The sequence below is a fragment of the Papaver somniferum genome, chromosome 1 (assembly GCF_003573695.1).
Source record: "Papaver somniferum cultivar HN1 chromosome 1, ASM357369v1, whole genome shotgun sequence".
Taxonomy (NCBI): domain Eukaryota; kingdom Viridiplantae; phylum Streptophyta; class Magnoliopsida; order Ranunculales; family Papaveraceae; genus Papaver; species Papaver somniferum.
This window is the reverse complement of record NC_039358.1, coordinates 243,128,779-243,146,845: the sequence shown is the minus strand read 5'-3', so window position 1 is coordinate 243,146,845 and position 18,067 is coordinate 243,128,779. Positions and strand designations below refer to the sequence as shown.

The window sequence follows — 18,067 nt, the reverse complement described above, 5'->3', positions numbered from 1 at the left end:
GAGAAAAACACGACTTGCCGACCAAAGTTATTTATGTGCCGTCTTCCCATATACCATATCGTATCAACTCGTTTTTCGAAGTCAAGGGTTAATGGCGCCATCACTGGAGTTCTCTCCAGGAGCCGCTTCAACGTTCTCTCCAGAAGTCGCTCCGCTTCAACGTTCTCTCCAGAAGCCGCTCCGCTTCAGCGTTCTGCTCCATAAGCTTCAACGTCCTCTCTAGGAGCTGAAGACGCTTCAACGCCTCCTTCCTTCCAAGGATCGTGTCGTAGCCGCCACTTCTTCTTGCCATCGTGCTAAACCTCGTGGTCGTGGAAAGTTTACTCTCTTACGCATCCAGCTGATCCCTTTGCTTCCATGGACGCCCATGCAATTCCAGCCAACCTATTTTGGTTCCCACGACGATGTAGTCTCTTCTGATCACATCTGCTGCCAAGAACTGTTGCTGCTCGTTTGTCGATACCAGCCAAAGCTTAATCATAGCAACAACCACTACAAAGTTTCACGCGGAATAAGTAATAGAGTCACCAGTACGGATGCAAGATGATGTCTTTATCTTGGTTAACTCACCGACCATACAAGATACAAACGTGTAAACCACACTTGGGGACTGAGGCTCTACACGGGATCCCTTCACTGTCAAAGCTCATAAGACACGGTCAACCAAAAAGTCATAACCACGACAAGGTCATCCACCCTTCAAAGGTGTAGTGTAAGAATATCATCACCTTTATGTCTAGAAGGCGCCTGCAACACTTTACGAGGACGCGGCGGATCCCAAGCCTACTTAGAGAAAAACAACTTCAGTAACCAAAGAGAAGTGCGACCGGGGACAGCTCATCATGGTCCATCCCCGAAAAAATCAAACATTCATGAGATAACTCCAGAGACGCGGCTGAAACATTTTTCTTGAAGAGACAAAGGGAGCCACGATTAACGACATAACTCTCTCACTTCTACCTCTTCGTTATCCAGAATGTTTCGTCCAGGTGATATTCCGAACATCCCAGCATCACATCCAGGATAGTATGATAAGATTGTATCAAATCCCATAGGTGTGGATTCAAGGCAATGCAATTAAAGTAGGCTACACCTGGGGACTGAAGCCTCCTTCATGTTTAGAAACTTAAACGCAGTTACCACCTTACTAACGAATGCAGCAAAAGCACATCTTCCACGAGAAAATAGGCTCAGGATAATTACACATGGGGACTACCAGAATGGGATGCATTCACTGCCCTTAACCGGGTTATTACCGATTTCAACATCATCACTGTCGAAGTTTTACGAGCCGCAAAAATTTCTCAACATGAAGCCGTACACGTGCATCAAAGACTCCAAAAGCACGCCACAGAGATACATTCACATATCCGTCTACGCCATCGGATCTAACAAAAGTATAAATGGGGACTGCTCACCGCATCCCATTCCATACAATAGTCCAAGATTCAGAATATGGTTCAAAGGATGTCGTTTGGAACGAAGTCTTTGAAGACTTGATAGCAGCACATCGACAACGGAATGTCTATCAACTCATCTATTTCACCCAATGGATCCAGAAGATTTCGATCATACAAGCATCCACATCATATCATCATCGCAATCAGAAAGTCTAGGTACCAAATAACCTAAAGTCAAAGATGAACCAACAACGCAACCACAATCTCCAAGATTAGCCCTGACATTATTTCATCCATCCATCCCAAGAGTGCAGTGGAGATTGGTAAATTTTGAAATCCATTGGAGAGGTCAGATATTCATTCTTCTGGAGTCAGAACCTTATTACACATTCTAGAGAAGATCGATGGTACTGTTGGGTGGATACATGTGAGAGCACCTACTTTGAGTTCTCCTGGATCGCCTTGCTGCTGATTATAACTATTGGAGATTGCTTTGTTTCCATTAATGCTCGCTTTACCACCGCTAACAAATGACGAAGAGGAGCCAGATACTGCAGATGAAAGCACGGAGTCGGACGAACAACAAAAAATAGAAGAGGGTCGATACCCCTTTTCATACGAACGCAGTTTCTAGAGTTTGAACAGAATAATGATTCCTTATTGCTCCATGAACGGAAATAGATGACTGGGCACACCACACTCATGCTCCATAGACGAACGAGTAGTGTGCCAATATCTCCGCTCCATGACCGAACCAGCAGCGCGCCACAACGAGGAACACCAGTTACTCAACCTGCAACGCTCCATGGCTCCAGCACTCCGTGGTCAATCCATCTCTCCATGGATCCAGCACTCCGTGGTCAAGCCAACTCTCCATGGCTCCAGCACTCTGTGGTAAAGTTAGGGCCAAAGCTCCAGCATTCCATGATCCATCCAGCAAGTTTTCCAAGTGTCATTTTCACCATTCCGCGGACTGAAGCCAGTTCCCACCATTCTGCGGACTGAAGCTAGTTTCCACCATTCCACAGACTGAAGCCAAGCGCCATATCCGCATGTTCCGTGACCTAACCAGCCAGCGCCCGTTCTGCGGGCCAAGTTGCAGTGCCATCTTCTCTGCTCCACCGCCAGCCAAAGCAGCGCCATCCACCATTCCAAGCTAGTCGCGCCATCAACCGATCCAAGCTAGCCGCTCCATTCACCTCTCCGTAGCCAGCATCGCCACTGACCTAGCCAACAACGCCATCTTTCCTAGCCATCCAGCCAGCGCTCGTTCCGCGGACCAAGTTGCAGTGCCATCTCTGCCGATCAGTAGCCAAAGCTGCAGCGCTGATGCCAACACCCCATGGCCAAGACGAATTTATGCAAAGCCGTCAATGCAAGGATCACATATTCTTCATGCCTCCTAACAAAGGTTATCCAAATCTTCCTGACAATATCTTCATGAATTGCCATTTCGATTTTATCCTTGTCTGTCACCATCTCATGCTTACCCCGCAACAATGCCACTGTTCCAAGTTAAGCAGGGGACTTAATGTTGATGGTGGTTTTTAGCTTAGGGTTAAAATTGTAAAACCTTGCATCTGATGTGACGTCACTCTGTAAGGAAAACGAAGCCATGAATGTTAACCTCTCCACTGGCATATTTATTGAGCCGTTCAATATATTTACATGAAATTTATCCAGACTGGCATATGTAGAAACCATCCCAGATGTTCTGTAAATTTCGGCGCTTGGCCTATACTCACTTCATATAAGTTTCTTTGAATGCTTTCTATGCAATGTTCCCCGGCTAAACCCTTAATGTTGGTATGGCATGACAATTTGTGTTCACTCGCAGCAGAATAACACGAATTTCCAAATATCAAAGATAAGGTCTTTTGCATAAGGTATTCAATCAGAAAGCATGCTGCTCTCTGGCTATAAACTTAAAGAACTCTGTGTCAACACATAAAAATAAATAAGTTAGTTTTGCGCCTTGTGTAGTATACCAGACCTTGCTTGTCGAAAGTAAGCCTAGGCAAACTAGGTAACTAATCCGCCATGGATTAGTAGGTGCAAAACCTTGCCCAGAATCGGAAAACAGTGAGCCGCAGCAGCAAAGAGAGGTGTGGCCATGCCTTAGGCCAGCGGGCACCACTTGCCATTGGCCATGTCCCATCCTAAACCGACCCTATTTCCTTCGACCAATCAGGTCGCCTTAAACCCGCCACATACACATAAGTTGTGACTGGGCCCATACTAGTTGGCCCCATTTCCCATCGACCAATCAGGTCGCTCTAAAGCCGCCACACTCATACCAGAAGTGTAGCCACGCCCATGCTTGGTCGGCCCCTTTCCTTCCTATTGACCAATCAGGTCACTTTAAAATGCGCCACGAGCACTAGAGGGGTGGCCGCATCTTATGTTTGGCCGGCCCCTTTTCTTGACAAATCAAGTCGCTCTAAACTCACCACCATACGCACCCTGTCGCGCCACCATACTAACTGGCAAGCCAAACGCGCCCTGCCACAACAACATATTAATCGGCATACCAACATGCCACTCTGCCGCAATAAGATGCCAATGTGCCACAAATGATGCCACTACGTGCTAATCCACTTTCTCTTCGTGGCCAATGCCATAACGGACTCCAATTAGGATTTCATGATCGAAACAAGACCTTTGCTTCAGTAGCATTGTCTGAAACCCTAATTTTTGGTCATAGTGCACAACATGCCACGAGCCATTTTAGCCTTGGCTATGCCGCCAAGCCCTAACTTTGGCCACTGCACCAAATCCTAGCCTTGGCCATGCCGCCAAGCCCTAACTTTTGCCACGACACCAAATCCTAGCCTTGGCCATGCCGCCAAGCCCTAACTTTGGCCACAACGCCAAATCCTAGCGTTGGCCACGTCGCCAAGCCCTAACTTTGGCCACGGAGCCAAACCCTATCCTTGGCCATGCCGCTAAGCCCTAACTTTGGCCACGGTGCCAAACCCTAGCCTTGGACAGGCCGCCAAGCCCTAACTTTGGCCACAACGCCAAATCCTAGCGTTGGCCATTCCGCGAAGCCCTAACTTTGTCCGCGATGCCAAATCCTAGCCTTGGCCATGCCGCCAAGCCCTAACATTGGCCACGACGCCAAACCCTAGCCTTGGAAATGCCGCCAAGCCCTAACTTTGGACACGCCGCTAAATCCTAGCCTTGGCCATGTCGCCAAGCCCTAACTTTGGCCACAGAGCCAAATCCTAGCCTTGGCCATGCCGCCAAGCCCTAACTTTGGCCACAACGCCAAATACTAGCCTTGGTCATGTCGCCAAGCCCTAAATTTGGCCACGACGCCAAACCATAGCCTTGGACACGCTGCCAAGACCTAACTTTGGCCACGACGCCAAATCCTAGCCTTGGCCATGCTGCCAAACCCTAACTTTGGCCACGGGCCAAATCCTAGATTTGGCCATGCTACAACGCCACAGGCGTGGCCATGTCACAACGCCACAGGCGCGGGTATGCCATTATGCCATTACCAGGCGCCAACAGAATGTGGCCATAATCAATGGCCATCCTTCCTCATGAGATGCAATCTCAGCCATCCAAGTTCGCCACCGAACTGACAGACTTGTGGCAAGTTTTAGGCGACCAGCTGCCTAAATCTAGTGGCCATGGCTACGCCAGGCACCACTTGCATCACCGTGCCACTGACATGCACGAGCTATGCCAACCATGCCACATTGCCACTGGCGTACACCAAAACGCCACTGCGCCATTATCAGGCGCCAACAAAAGGTAGCCATAATCAACGGCTACCCTCTTTCATGAAATGCAATCTCAGCCATCGAAGTTCACCACCGAACTGACAAACCTGTGGCAAGTTTTAGACGACCATCCAAAACGAGCCTAATAGCATTACATGTTATTTTCCTGCGGTAAGTCCCTTGACTTTGACTTTCCACACGTAGCAAAGTGCTACACGTTTTCCACGAAAACACTTGAGACATCAAACATGTCACAAACTGGGGGATACTCATCATGGTATTGGTATGGCGGTTTACAGCATGCGGCGTGCAATACGCCCGTTACAAGAAAGTGTCATGAAGAAGGGCGGTTAGTAATGGCAAGAAGTAATGGTGTAAACGTTTCCTTCATCATGGAAGCATAAATTCTAACGTTACACGTTACTCCAATCTTCCACCACTCAATCGTTTCCACTTCCTACGAGATCAGGGTACGTTTTATTACGACTTGTATAAATTGGTTTCACCTATTTTCCACCAGACACAAGTTTTTGGTCAGAGAACAACACAGTATCCAGAAATTACCTGATAGCTCTCCATTATGCTTGCCAGTTCTACTTTCTGATACAAGTCGTAAACAACCACACCTTCAGAATCAACGATTCTGGTCTCAACAATTTCTTCGCTTCCCTCCCCAAGACCAACCCTTCTCCTTCACTTTGTGACCGAAGCAAGCCTGTAACGTCCATTTCTTGGTTTAGGCCAGGATTGTATAGATTGATCTCTCGAATTAAAAGCACTCCCGTGCAGTGCATTGTTTAGGGTCTAGACTCGTTTCTCATCCACACACACGAATTTACCAAAACCGGCAGAAGCAGTTTTCACCCACAAACACTCGTGATATTCTTGCACACATCTTGATTGGCTGGGATTCAATGAAGATCTAACTTATATTTGATAGATTTGATTATATAGTAGTTTAGATCGGCAACTATCATTTGGTGGTATTCCTCAATCTGATAGTTGTGAATCTTGATTTGGTTTTCGAATTTAGATTGATCTTACCTGACAAAGAAGTTTACTAGTTTAAACTGGAGATCCTTTGTCGAAACTCAACGAATATTTTTCTAAAATATTATTGGAGTAGTTACCAAACAGTTTTGTTTTTCTACTGTGTAGAAGACGATCAAAAGGAGTTAAATGCTTAAGACTGTACATCGCTAAAGCAACTCAAGATAGTGATTTCTGTCTTGGGATTCATGTGCGTTGGATAGATGGTTGTAGGCGATACTGAGGGAACTAAGTAACTAGGGGTAGATTACGTGGTCTCAATCATACGAAGTTTGCTTTGTTCTTTGTATAAAGGCTTAATTCTGAAAGTATTCAAAACTTGACTAGGTCCCAGGGTTTTTCTGCATTTACGGTTTTCTTGTTAACAAAATCTTGATGTGTCATTAACTTTACTTCCGCATTATAATAATTTTATTATAATAAAGTAAATAACACTTGTACGTTAATCCTAATCACTTGATATTGATCATGTTATTAAATAGGTTTTGAACCGTAACTATTATCAAGTGAATATCCTGAAGTTGTATTATCTCGACTTTTTCTATAGACGATCACCCAAGATATCCGACTTGTAGGTTAAAACGAAACTATTATGGTGTATTTGGATACCCTTGTCATTTCATCAATACAATCGAGGATAAATAAAAATTTGCTTTAAGTTCCAAATGAATGGTGTCATATAAGTCCTTATCAGCTCAAAACTTAAGATGCTAACATTTTTTTTAATCTGACTCGTCAATATCTTTTTCATCCGAGTCAAACTCAAATGATCCAAGCTCAAATAGCGGGTGCCAATCTGAATCAACAAAAAGCCTTAAGACATTCCCTCTAAATAGGTGTTAGTTTCTCCATTCACTCATCTGAATCTGACTCGTGTAGTTATGATCTAAGTAGGTGTTAGTTTCTCCATTCACTCATCTGAATCTGACTCGTGTAGTTATGATCTGATTTGTTTGGATGGGACTTAAACTTGAGTCAAACTCAATTGATCCGAGCCAGCCCGGACCTTCTATAAATAAAAACCTAAAAGGCCTTGTTAAATTGGGATCGATTCATTTCATTTGAGCTCTTGAGAGAAGACTCAAAACAAAAAGCTCCTTCCTTTTCCCGCTAAACCCTAGATTTATCTTCTCCATTGTAAATCAACACACATGGATGCGCAAGATTCAACTAGATTATCATCTTCTTCATCAAAACCACCTGGTATGTTCACCCCCGCTGCCGCTGGTGGTGGTAACAATGCTTCTAATTCATACGGTGGTGCTTCTGATCTAAATCAACACCATCAACAGCAACAACCAATTCATGGCTCTGGGGGTGGCGGAACTGGTGGTAATAGTGGTGGGGCGCCTTCTTATAATAACCTTTTTACTTCAGTCAACCTCACCGGCGGTGGTGGGGTTGCATTTCCAAATCAAGCTACATTAAATTTCAATACAACAGCAACAACTTCGAATACTAATAACAACAATCATGGTAGTAGTGATAGTGATCAGGTTAAGAAGAAGAGAGGTCGACCGAGGAAATATACAGTTGAAGGTGGTGGTATTGGTGGTGGTGGTGGTGGGAGTGGTGGTGGTGGTGATGTTGCATTGGCTTTGACTCCACTCTCTTCGGTTCCACCGACGCCGCAGCAGACATATATGCACACTGCCCCTCATTCTTCAGAACCACCTTCGAAGAGGATTCGAGGGAGGCCAATGGGTAGTGGTGGAAGGAAACAGCAATTGGATGCCCTAGGTAAAGATTAAAATCATTTCCTTGTGTTTTGGTTCAATTTGATTTGTTTGTTTAAGCATTTGGGTGTTTGTTTTGTTTGATTGGAATTGTGGGTTTCGATTTGAATTGGTGTATAGGGTCTTCTGGAATTGGATTTACTCCACATATCATTGCAGTTGAAGCTGGTGAGGTATGGTTCTGTTTGATTTACTTAAGTTGTTCTTACTGAGTGTATACATTTAGGTTTGTGAAATGGGTGAGAGGAGAAATGCATTTGAATGTTTTCGCAGTACCCCGCACCCCCATATGAAGTTTTTAGTAGGCCGGATCCAGGAAACGGTGTTTCCTTTTCTAATTGGTTTTCAATTTTATCTTTGATGTTTTGGCTTGTTCATTAATACTATTGGTGTTCTCCTTCAATTGATTATTTGTGCAAGTTTAAGTTTGTGCTCTACCTAGTCTAGATTACAACTGTTGGTGTTCTCTAAAAAGCAATACCATTATTTGCTTGCTATGGTTTCTTATAGGGCGAGAGAGAATACAACTGCATTTTTCCGGAGCACAGTTATGGATAGTTGATATCTAGATTGCTTTTATTGAGGCTTAGATGTTGGTTCCATTTCGAGACTTCAATTAATGCTTGTGTTGTTTTTCAAGTTTAAGATTTATAGCTTAGACTGTGAGTTTGAATTTCTCATTTTGCTATTAGTTTTGGCTAAAGCTATGAGGATGTTTCTTGGTTTCTTTTCATATATGGATTTGTATTGAAGCATCTATTTGTTGACAAGTAGTAAGTCACGACTCACAAATTTCGGTTGCTGAGATGTTTTTAGTCGCTAGGATTTCTGTCCATTGATATACTGTTGCTCAAGGGACTGTTATCTACACCATGCTATCTTTTTTTTGACGCTTACTTAAGGTATCTTTATGCTGTAAATATACTATTGCTCAGGGGGACTGTGTTCTGCACCGTGTTATCATTTTGGGAAGGTTACTCATGGCATCTTTGAATATTCTGAATGTCTGGTAGTATCTTGTTTCGTATTAAATATACAATTGCTCAGGGGGACTGTGTTCTGCACCATGTCATTCTGGGAAGGTTTTTTATTTTGCTACAAAAAGAAAATTATTAAGATGCAGAGTTACACAGGCAGGCTAATGAAAGGGGAGCACATTCTGGGAAGGTTACTTATGGCATCTTTGAATATTTTGAGTGTCTGGTAGTAATTGAAACGAAATATCTTGGTTCTTATTAAGAAATCAGTATGTTTCTATAGGTGTTTTACTACTCTATTGGGAGCTGCTAACTATCTTAAAGCAATCTCCTTGAGGATGGTTTCAATGCCTCGATGATTAGTAGATATTTTAGAACTTTAAAACAATGTTAGGTTTCAATGCCTCGATGATTAGTAGATATGTTAGAACTTTGAAACAATGTTAGGATCTCTTCACTTATAGTAAAAAACTGACAGGAGTTTGTGGATGAATGCTAATTACGTGGTTATACAAACATGTAAAGCAGCTAAGATCGCTAAGAAAAATCCAATTTGTCATGCCTTGAGGTTGTGTGGCATGAAAGGTGCATTGATTAAACTGCACACAAAAGATAAACACTAAAGATTGATAGCAACTGACTAAGATGCTTAACCATCTTTGTGTTCTCTGTTCTGATAATTAGCAGTTCTGTATATGCATGTATGACCAATTTGTGTGGCTTCTAAAGTTTTGTATTGTTATGACTATATGAGTTCTTCATCTGCCGCATGTGTATGATTCACAGAGCTATTTTCTCGTTCTCAATTGCACTTAAGTCTTGTAAGCTAGGTCTATGAGGCACATATAGAATTCCTGGTTGGGTAGCCCTTTTCTGCATAATGACTTGAAGAGAATTTATGTCTCTGTGTCAGACCTTTCCTTTTATATCCAATTCAGATTTCCTTGAGTTGTAGTTTTGTCAACATTGTGCTCGGTCTAATAAAAGATAATTTAGTTGGAAGATGTACAGTAGAAGAATAATAGGTCTAGCTGATGCTTAGCAGTTCGAATTTCAACATAGTCCTTTGTTTTATCTATATGGTGTAGGTTTTTTCATTGCTCACTTGTCATTCGATTTTCTCTTGTTACCCATTGCCACAATATTATTAGTTTGTTAAGTACTTGGTACCGAATGAGTTAATTTCGTTTACGGTTTATAGGTTTGAATTTTGAATGTGTTTTGTGTCTGTAGGATGTTGTTTCAAAAATCATGGCTTTTTTACAACAAGGGCCACATGCAATTTGTATTCTCTCTGCAAATGGTGCCATATGCAATGTAACCCTCCGCCAACCAGCAACTTTTGGGGGCACTGTCACATATGAGGTCCGCATCAAACTGTATTTGTATTTTGACTTTTTATTCTTCGTAATTGGAATGTGGATGGAACACCTCAATGATGGTTTATCTTGTTTGTGAAGGGTCGTTTTGAGATCATTTCGCTATCAGGCTCCTTTTTGCTTACTAATAGTGGCGGAAGACCCAGCAGGACTGGTGGTATAAGTGTGTCATTGGCAAGTTCAGATGGTCGACTTTTGGGAGGTGGGGTGGCAATGCTTTTGGCAGCCACACCAGTGCAGGTTCCATGTTTTTCCTAACCAGCACCTCAAGTTTTTTTTTTATACCCTTACTTCTCGTGGTATCAACTGTTAAGCCTTTCCCGTTGGTCTGCATTACCAGGTTGTCGTGGGCAAGTTCATTATGAATGAGGAGAAACAGATACCGGAATACCCTAAACAAGAGCCTTCATTCGCGCCACCGCATATGATGGGCTTTGGGGCGCCTGTTACAGCTGGCAGTTCTCCTTCTCAGGATGCCTCAAGTGAATCTTCTGATGAAGGCGGTAGCCCTCCTAACCGAGTTCCTGCAGCCTTCAATGGAACAGGCCAATCAGTCCAAAGCATGTCAGGGTACCCGTCTATGGGTGGCTGGGGTACATCGCATACTATGTATCCCTAGCAGACTTAGAAGAAGTACCACACAACTTATAATCTGATTTCCGATTCTACACGATTAACATAGCTAATATTCTCTGCATAGGTCAGGTAGATACTGTTCTTGTGGTGTTATTAGCGGGCGATATTTAATCAACCCTTTAGTGGAACGATATATCTTTTTTTCTTTCAAGTAGACAGAATACGGTGTTCCACAAGCAGGAGAGGGTGTTGCTAGGGGTAAATGACAACAAAGTTGCCGAGTATAATTTGTTTCAACTCTTTGAGTGCTACTTCAGAACCAACTGGAAAAGATCCTTGTATTGTTGAAAGCTGAAGACACGGGAGCTTCACATTACTTGTGCTTGTGTCCTTGTTACTCTTCTTTTCTTTCTGTTTCCCACTCTTTGTTTTTTCAGCTGAAACCACTTGTTCGCTGACTTCATTATACATTTCCATTTCGCAATAGGAAATTCAGTAGATCTTTGATGTGAGATATTAGCATATCACGGTGACAGGAAAATTTGAAAAAAATGACCAGTTGTTTTCGTCTTGGTTCTTTGTTTAATTCAACAGTTCTCTACTCTGCACTAGACTTGGAGACTTGCAAGTCGGTGACATACATGATTTTAGTGTCGGATCGAATTTTTCTGCAAGGAAGTTGTGATTGACTAAATGTTTTTAATCAGCTTTTAGTAGTAGAGGTTTCTCTTGCTTAGAGTGCATGATATGCCTATTTGAGGTCAAGCAAGCCAACCGGAAAATTACCTGGCCGGTTTTTTGGAAACACAGGATTCCAGGATACCCCAAGAATCAGTCTTGAAATGTTATTCCATTTGCGAAACCAACAATCGTAACAAAGCCATAACCTTCTCCATTTGTGCAAAAACTAAGTCAAAAAATCAAACTCTGAACCTTCTCAGCTCTACTGTATCTTTCTTGATAAGAGTTACAAACTTACAATATAGGACTTCCTTAGCCCAAAGCTTACAGACTGTTTCCGTTACAAACTTAAAACAAAAACGACAGGACACACGAACTGACAAACAATAACAATGAGCATGAAGAGAAGTACGAATTCTGTTCGAGGATATAACTTCTATACAAATAATAGTTTTAAGCAAAAGTTGGAGAAGGAGAAGGAGACAATTCTATTACCTGACCTAGTAAGAACTAGAAGGGACATCTGGTGTATGAAATACAGTATCTTCCCGAAGAATTTAATGACAATGAACCCTTATGCTAATTTACTAGATATTTATCTGGTATCACAAATGAATACTATAACAATATACACTCACATGCACCAGATCGATCCCATTAATGCTGATAGTACAAGGGTGGTATAATGATGTTGCAATTGCGTATCATTAATTCTTCAAAGGATTCTATCCTGAAAATCTGTAATGAAAGTCGAAGCAAATGAACTGAGCTTCTGACCTGCCTCTCCTGCAATGTTCTTGAGCGAAGATATATCTTGTGATGCCTAACAATAGAAAAGAAGAAAAGGCTATTAACATTCCTGCCAGCTATTGCAAGTTATTAAGATGTAAACAAGAAAATCTATTATCGAACTGTTGACATGTCAGATTTTGAAGTGTACCTGAAAAGAGATTTTATTGATCAGATCGGATGCTGACAGCTCAAGATCATCATCATCATGACCAAAGAGATCAGCACTTGATATGGCCGTTGAACCCTACAAAAGACGGGAGAAACAGATTTAAGCTTGTCAAAATCAAAAATCCAAATTGGCGAAATCTGTTCAGATAATAAAATGTTTCTTCTCAACAGGCAGAGTTGTTTCTGAAGTAAAACAGTTCAAAAATGTGTGAAGTGAACATACCGAATACTTCTTCAAGGAGGCTTGAGCCTCTATATTGGCTTTGCTCTGGTTCCCGAAAAATTGGGCTGACGAAATGGACTTTGCATTGGTAAACTTCTTCCTTGCTTCGTCAGTTTCCTGAATCTGATTATCATGAAGTGTATGAAAAGTATGAACTAAGCACAAGACCAAAACTATCTACTGTATATAATGTTTTATAAATTATCAACCTAGTTCACTCATAAAATTTTAAGCACGTAGAAGATTAAGTTTGGAACGTATTTGATAATCCCAAAGAAATGGATGTTGCACGTGAAGAGATGAACCCACTGGGTGTACCAAGTCAAATCAAAGATTATAATTTGGAATCTTACATATAGTTGGTTCGGGAGGTGATAGTTTGGGCATATATGGACACTTCCTGTTCAGACTTTACAGTCTGAAAGTTGAAATATAATTTGTTCGACTTACCTGCACTTTAGATGCAGTGGAGGTAGTAGCTTTCTTCTGAAAACCATTATCCATCCCAAAATCTTCAAAGAAGCCCGATGCCTTGGGTGCCGTGACATGACCATTCACGCGGGTGTTTCCAGAGTTATTTGTCTCAGTTTTTTGCCCAGGCTCTACATACTCAAAGCGAGAAGGGAAGGACGAAACAGCTGTTGCAGATGCATTGCCATTAGATGGCTTTGCAACAACAGGTGGAGCTGGTTCTTCTGCCTTCTGATCGTACAGACTTTCACTTGGCTGTAAAAAGATGTATGGCCTTGTTCAGAAATTCAAAAAACAAAATAAAAAAGTTCCAAACACAATCAAAGTAGAGTTTCGTAATTATTTACCTTTGTTGTGAGCTTTCGAACACCAAGCCCTCCTGTTTTGGGTGCAGTCCTCCTTGCACCAATGGGCTTTCTAACAGAACTAGTAGCTACTGGATGAGAAGGAACTTTGGGTTGAGCAGGAATTTCAGGCACTGGATGCGTTTCAACCACCTTTAATTTTGGAGCTTCAACGACCTTGAGCTCAGGAAACGGCTCAAACCCATTAATTGGATTTGCTGACTGAGAAGCAACAGGTGATGATGGAAAACATACATCTTCAGAAGCGCTTTTAGTAACTTCTTTGGATAGCAGTTGCTTGTATAGCTCAGCAGCTCTTGATTTATACTTAGTTTCAGACTTTTCCCCATCAGTCCATCCATGTTGCTTAAAGAATGTTAGTGCACGGCCATTCCCCCCAAAGCTCATCATCTTCAACTGCTCTGGCGTCCATGAATCTAGATTTGTTGACCTGAGTAAAGTTTACAAAAAATAAAAAAGCACTTAGCCCAGAAACCATATTGCTTCGGAAATACAATCTACTCATCTGGCAGACCCACAAACTTAGAAGCAAAATTTTGTTCAATCGACTCATTCTATTTCTCCAAATTCGACAACAATAAGAAGAACTCCAGTTGTGAACCCTACTAACGTGAGAATGCGGAGATAGGAATAAGGACACATTGTCTTAAAAATGAAGTGTTTGTGCTTCTTAGCCAACAAACCCCTGACCCACAAGACGAATTTACAAGATCAGGTCACCTATCATCATTTTACCCCCACCGAATGCTTACTTTCATTTTTACCCCTAGCTTCTAGCTATCAATTACGTTTCAAATCCAAATGTAACACGATCAGTCTTATACTATTCAATTCATATCTTCCACATTACCCAATCACATTCGCACTACAACGCAACACATGATCTCTCTAGAAGACTAGCTTAATTCACTACTAGGTGGGAATGGGGATTCAACCCTCCCACTACGGGAGTCAATCCCCCTACCTTTAGGAGCCACACACACACAGCTAGCTTGAGAATCACTGCCTCAAATTTCATATTTGAGCTCTATCGTCTACGTTTTCAAATCCAAATCTAACTCAATTAGTCTTCTATTAGTTAATTTAACATCTTCTACACTAACCAAATCAAATGATCCCTTGCACCTTTCTCCCACAATATTGGAGAACCAAAAAAATAATAATAATTAGAAGAAGAAATTTACCTGACAAAGCTGATATGAACACCAAGACTACGATGAACAGCAGAACAATCAATACATAAGAAAACTCCATAAGTAACTGATGCCCATGTTGGATTCCTAGCATTACAATCAAAACACATCTACAAAACAAATCAAAACCCTTTATTCAGAATCAATCAATTTTACTAAATTCACCACCCCCTTTACTCAGATCTATCCAGAAAACATGAAAAACATCAGATCTTGAAGGAAAAAAAAAGTTACACATACCTTGTTTTCAGACTTCGATTTCAGTTTCCTGAAAACAACATTCTTGTCACTGTAATTCTCTGAACCCATTGTTGAAGATGATGATTATTACGAAGATGAAGATCTCTTTCTCAGCTCTACCAAGAAAAAGCTTTTCTGGAGAGAGAGAAAGAGAGTTATTATTATTATTGGAGATTTGATTTCAGAGAGAAAAAGGAAAGTAGAAATGAAGTTAAGAGGAAGCTTTATTAGGTGACAGTATTTATATGTAAACCGTCGCCTAATGTTCAGTTTTCCCGTCGTTTTCTTTTCTTGTTTAAGAACTTTTTATGACGAGTTTGTCCTTAGTGATTGTGGGTGAAAAGACTGAAATGGGGGCTAGTCGGTGGTGGTGGTGGACAGACTGGTTGGCGGAGTGTGCGGGAGTGGACTGACTCACCTAGCCACTACAAGTCTACAGCTGTCTCAAAAACGTGGTTTAGTTGTGTGCACCATGGAACCAGTTTAGTTGTGTTCCGGTTCTCTATTTATGGCGTGCAGATTTGTTTCGATTCGGGATTCATTGCATCTTTATTAGGGGCATGTAAGGGGCGGAGACAGCTCAGGCCTCCGGGATTCAGGGAAACACAGGAATGGACTTACCAGTGGGCTGACCAGGGATTCAGTTCGAATAGGATTCCGACCCATTTCTACAAGAGTATTTTTTTTTTTTTTACTTTATTTCCCAAGTAAAAACCCTTGTTAGGCATTTTTTAAAGACTTTGTTACTATGCAAATGTCACCCGGTTTATAAAAGAAAATTTACCCCACCAAAGTCCTTCCCTAATTTATATTGTAGATGAATTTTGATGCACCACACATATCAGTAGCAGGGCTAGGATCGTGGGATGGGTAGTCAAATTGAAGAAAATCTATTTCTGAGAGGGTTAATAAAGACTAAAATGCCAAAAAGCAAAGGAACTACAAGAATATGAGCTTTGAAGCCAGTTGGATTGGGTGTGCAACCGCCCCCGGTGAGTATTACCAATGTCGGAAGTAAGATTGAACCATGTAGGCCAAAAAGTACGATTGGCGTCACAATTTAACTGCATATCATCTCAAACAATTTTACCATACTAGTGGTAATTTTTCCTTACTTATGGTAAGATAAGAAAGCATAGATTTGAATAACCGGCTAGGTTATAGGGTAGCTAGGTGTCTGTTAGGTAGTAGTACAATAGAAGATAATGAGGTTGTCTAGGTAGCCTCAATATCCACCAATAATAAATCATCCAAAACATCCATCTTCCCATATTTTTATCCAGCCACACATTTTCACTGACTACCTCCCTCTTGTGTTCTATCTCTATCTCCATCAAAACAAGAAAAAGTGTTGGAAGAAAATTTGAGTTTGTGAGAAAATCAACAGTAGTAATACAACAACAATGGCAATGAGAGTTTGGGCTTCTTCAATCGCCAATGCACTTAAATTCTCTTCATCTTCTACCTTGAAGCAGACCTCACTCTATCCATCTGCTTTTGCTGCCTCCAAATGCTTCTCCACTGGTAACTCCATATCATCATTCTTTGGCTCTGTCCCATTCTCTAAGTATGGATGACTAATTAATTAATTGTTGTTTTGTTGATGCAGTTTTGGATGGATTGAAATATGCACCATCACATGAATGGGTGAAACATGAAGGAGATGTAGCTACCATTGGTATTACAGACCATGCTCAGGTACTTGAGTACTACATATTTTTGTTGCTAATCTCGATTTCTTAGTGTCATTGTTCTCTCAATTAAGCAAAAAAATAAACAAAAGCAAGTGGATTTGGTTACACCGGCCTAATCTAAATCCCTTCTTAAACATACAACTGATAATATAAGATAACGTCTTCAAGTAATTGGTAAAAATCAATGGACTTAATGTCATAGACTATAAAATAAATCGTTTCGAAAATATCTATCTTCCAAATCCCGTTAACATTTTTGTTGAAATCGGTATACTGATGAATAAATATGGCCTGGATATTGTAATTAGGATCATTTGGGAGAGGTGGTGTTTGTGGAGCTACCAGAAGCTGGTGGTGCAGTAACAAAAGCAAGTGGATTTGGAGCAGTAGAGAGTGTCAAGGCAACAAGTGACATCAACTCACCCATCTCTGGAGAAATTGTTGAGGTCAATACCAAGCTCACCGACACCCCTGGCTTGGTAAGTACCACTTATTATATCTCTTTTAATTTCTTGGATTACACCATATATAACTGTTGTTGTGTTTTCATTTTTGATGATTAGATTAATTCAAGTCCTTATGAAGATGGATGGATGATCAAAGTGAAACCATCAAGTCCAGCTGAACTTGAATCTTTAATGGATTCAAAGGGTTACACCAAGTTCTGTGAGGAAGAAGATGCCAGCCATTAAGTTCATGGATATGTTGTTTCTTCTCCTTTTTCTTTCGAATTTCGATTTGGGTTAGCTAACTGATATTTCTCTATGTGTTGTTATCAATAATAATGTCAATATTACTGAAAGATTATCTGTTGCTTAATTTGGTTAATTAGTTTTTCTATCACACTCATGCCTTGCCTTTCCATACTTCTGCCACTCATAATAAGCAATTTGTACATGAAACCCAGCGTAAACACATATCGATTGTATTTCCTTTCAAGTTAAGTAAGAAGAAGACCCTAGATGGTTGGTGTTTGTAAAGGCTACAAATAGCAAGTTTCAGAGAATTACTTTTGCTCCATTTTACTCAAACTATTATTGATACTAGCTGCTAAATCGGATTTGACGACCTGAGAAGTCATAGATTGAAATTTTTTCATCATCATTTCTCTGTCTCGTCTTATGGCGTCATTTTTTCGCTTGAAAAGTTCTTGTTCCTGGATCATTATCTTCAACCGGGCATTTCGCTTCCTGGCAAGAACCTCTCGGCACTCCTCTTCTTCATCATTGTTACTTTCTTGTTTCGGTGCTTCCACTATCTAGACCTACAAAGAAATTTAAATATATTAGCAAGATATCATTAACCATTACGACAAAACCAGATAGTAATAATAGTTACCTTGATTACGGTTGGCTCAACTAGATGGAAGACTACAACATCTCCCTTCT

The 18,067-nt window shown here is 41.2% G+C and overlaps 3 protein-coding genes across 4 annotated transcripts; 2 read left to right on the top strand and 1 right to left on the bottom strand.

Moving 5' to 3' along the window:
* The first annotated feature begins 7,236 nt into the window (after positions 1-7,236).
* LOC113322318 (AT-hook motif nuclear-localized protein 10-like) lies at positions 7,237-11,438 on the top strand. Of its 2 annotated transcripts, XM_026570398.1 has the most exons (6): positions 7,237-7,723; positions 7,757-7,924; positions 8,041-8,093; positions 10,131-10,262; positions 10,358-10,516; positions 10,617-11,438. In XM_026570398.1, the coding sequence occupies exons 1-6, from the start codon at positions 7,336-7,338 to the stop codon at positions 10,893-10,895; spliced, it is 1,179 nt and encodes a 392-aa protein (XP_026426183.1). In that variant the 5' UTR covers positions 7,237-7,335; the 3' UTR covers positions 10,896-11,438. The 2 variants fall into 2 exon arrangements, with proteins under 2 accessions (XP_026426183.1, XP_026426176.1); XM_026570391.1 differs by having other exon boundaries at positions 7,237-7,924.
* Positions 11,439-11,760: 322 nt separating this feature from the next.
* Positions 11,761-15,203, bottom strand: LOC113322302 (probable ADP-ribosylation factor GTPase-activating protein AGD9). Its single transcript, XM_026570371.1, has 7 exons — positions 14,986-15,203; positions 14,737-14,855; positions 13,535-13,982; positions 13,167-13,442; positions 12,717-12,839; positions 12,474-12,569; positions 11,761-12,356 (listed from the first exon to the last, which is right to left on the bottom strand). The coding sequence occupies exons 1-7, from the start codon at positions 15,052-15,054 to the stop codon at positions 12,249-12,251; spliced, it is 1,239 nt and encodes a 412-aa protein (XP_026426156.1). The 5' UTR covers positions 15,055-15,203; the 3' UTR covers positions 11,761-12,248.
* Positions 15,204-16,254: 1,051 nt separating this feature from the next.
* LOC113322311 (glycine cleavage system H protein, mitochondrial-like) lies at positions 16,255-17,522 on the top strand. The gene is made up of 4 exons (XM_026570383.1): positions 16,255-16,509; positions 16,595-16,683; positions 16,988-17,158; positions 17,243-17,522. Exons 1-4 carry the CDS (start codon positions 16,389-16,391, stop codon positions 17,369-17,371), a joined length of 510 nt encoding a protein of 169 aa, XP_026426168.1. The 5' UTR covers positions 16,255-16,388; the 3' UTR covers positions 17,372-17,522.
* The last annotated feature ends 545 nt before the right edge of the window (positions 17,523-18,067 follow it).

Excerpts from the sequence above, each read along its gene's own strand:
- LOC113322318 (XM_026570391.1), top strand. The coding sequence starts at position 7,336 with ATGGATGCGCAAGATTCAACTAGATTATCATCTTCTTCATCAAAACCA. Across the intron at positions 7,925-8,040 it reads ACAGCAATTGGATGCCCTAG|GGTCTTCTGGAATTGGATTT; the intron begins GTAAAGATTAAA and ends ATTGGTGTATAG. Across the intron at positions 10,517-10,616 it reads TGGCAGCCACACCAGTGCAG|GTTGTCGTGGGCAAGTTCAT; the intron begins GTTCCATGTTTT and ends CTGCATTACCAG.
- LOC113322302 (XM_026570371.1), bottom strand. The coding sequence starts at position 15,054 with ATGGGTTCAGAGAATTACAGTGACAAGAATGTTGTTTTCAGGAAACTG. Across the intron at positions 12,840-13,166 it reads CCACTGCATCTAAAGTGCAG|ATTCAGGAAACTGACGAAGC; the intron begins GTAAGTCGAACA and ends CATGATAATCAG. Across the intron at positions 12,357-12,473 it reads TCAATAAAATCTCTTTTCAG|GCATCACAAGATATATCTTC; the intron begins GTACACTTCAAA and ends TTCTATTGTTAG.
- LOC113322311 (XM_026570383.1), top strand. The coding sequence starts at position 16,389 with ATGGCAATGAGAGTTTGGGCTTCTTCAATCGCCAATGCACTTAAATTC. Across the intron at positions 16,510-16,594 it reads CTCCAAATGCTTCTCCACTG|TTTTGGATGGATTGAAATAT; the intron begins GTAACTCCATAT and ends TTGTTGATGCAG. Across the intron at positions 16,684-16,987 it reads GTATTACAGACCATGCTCAG|GATCATTTGGGAGAGGTGGT; the intron begins GTACTTGAGTAC and ends TATTGTAATTAG.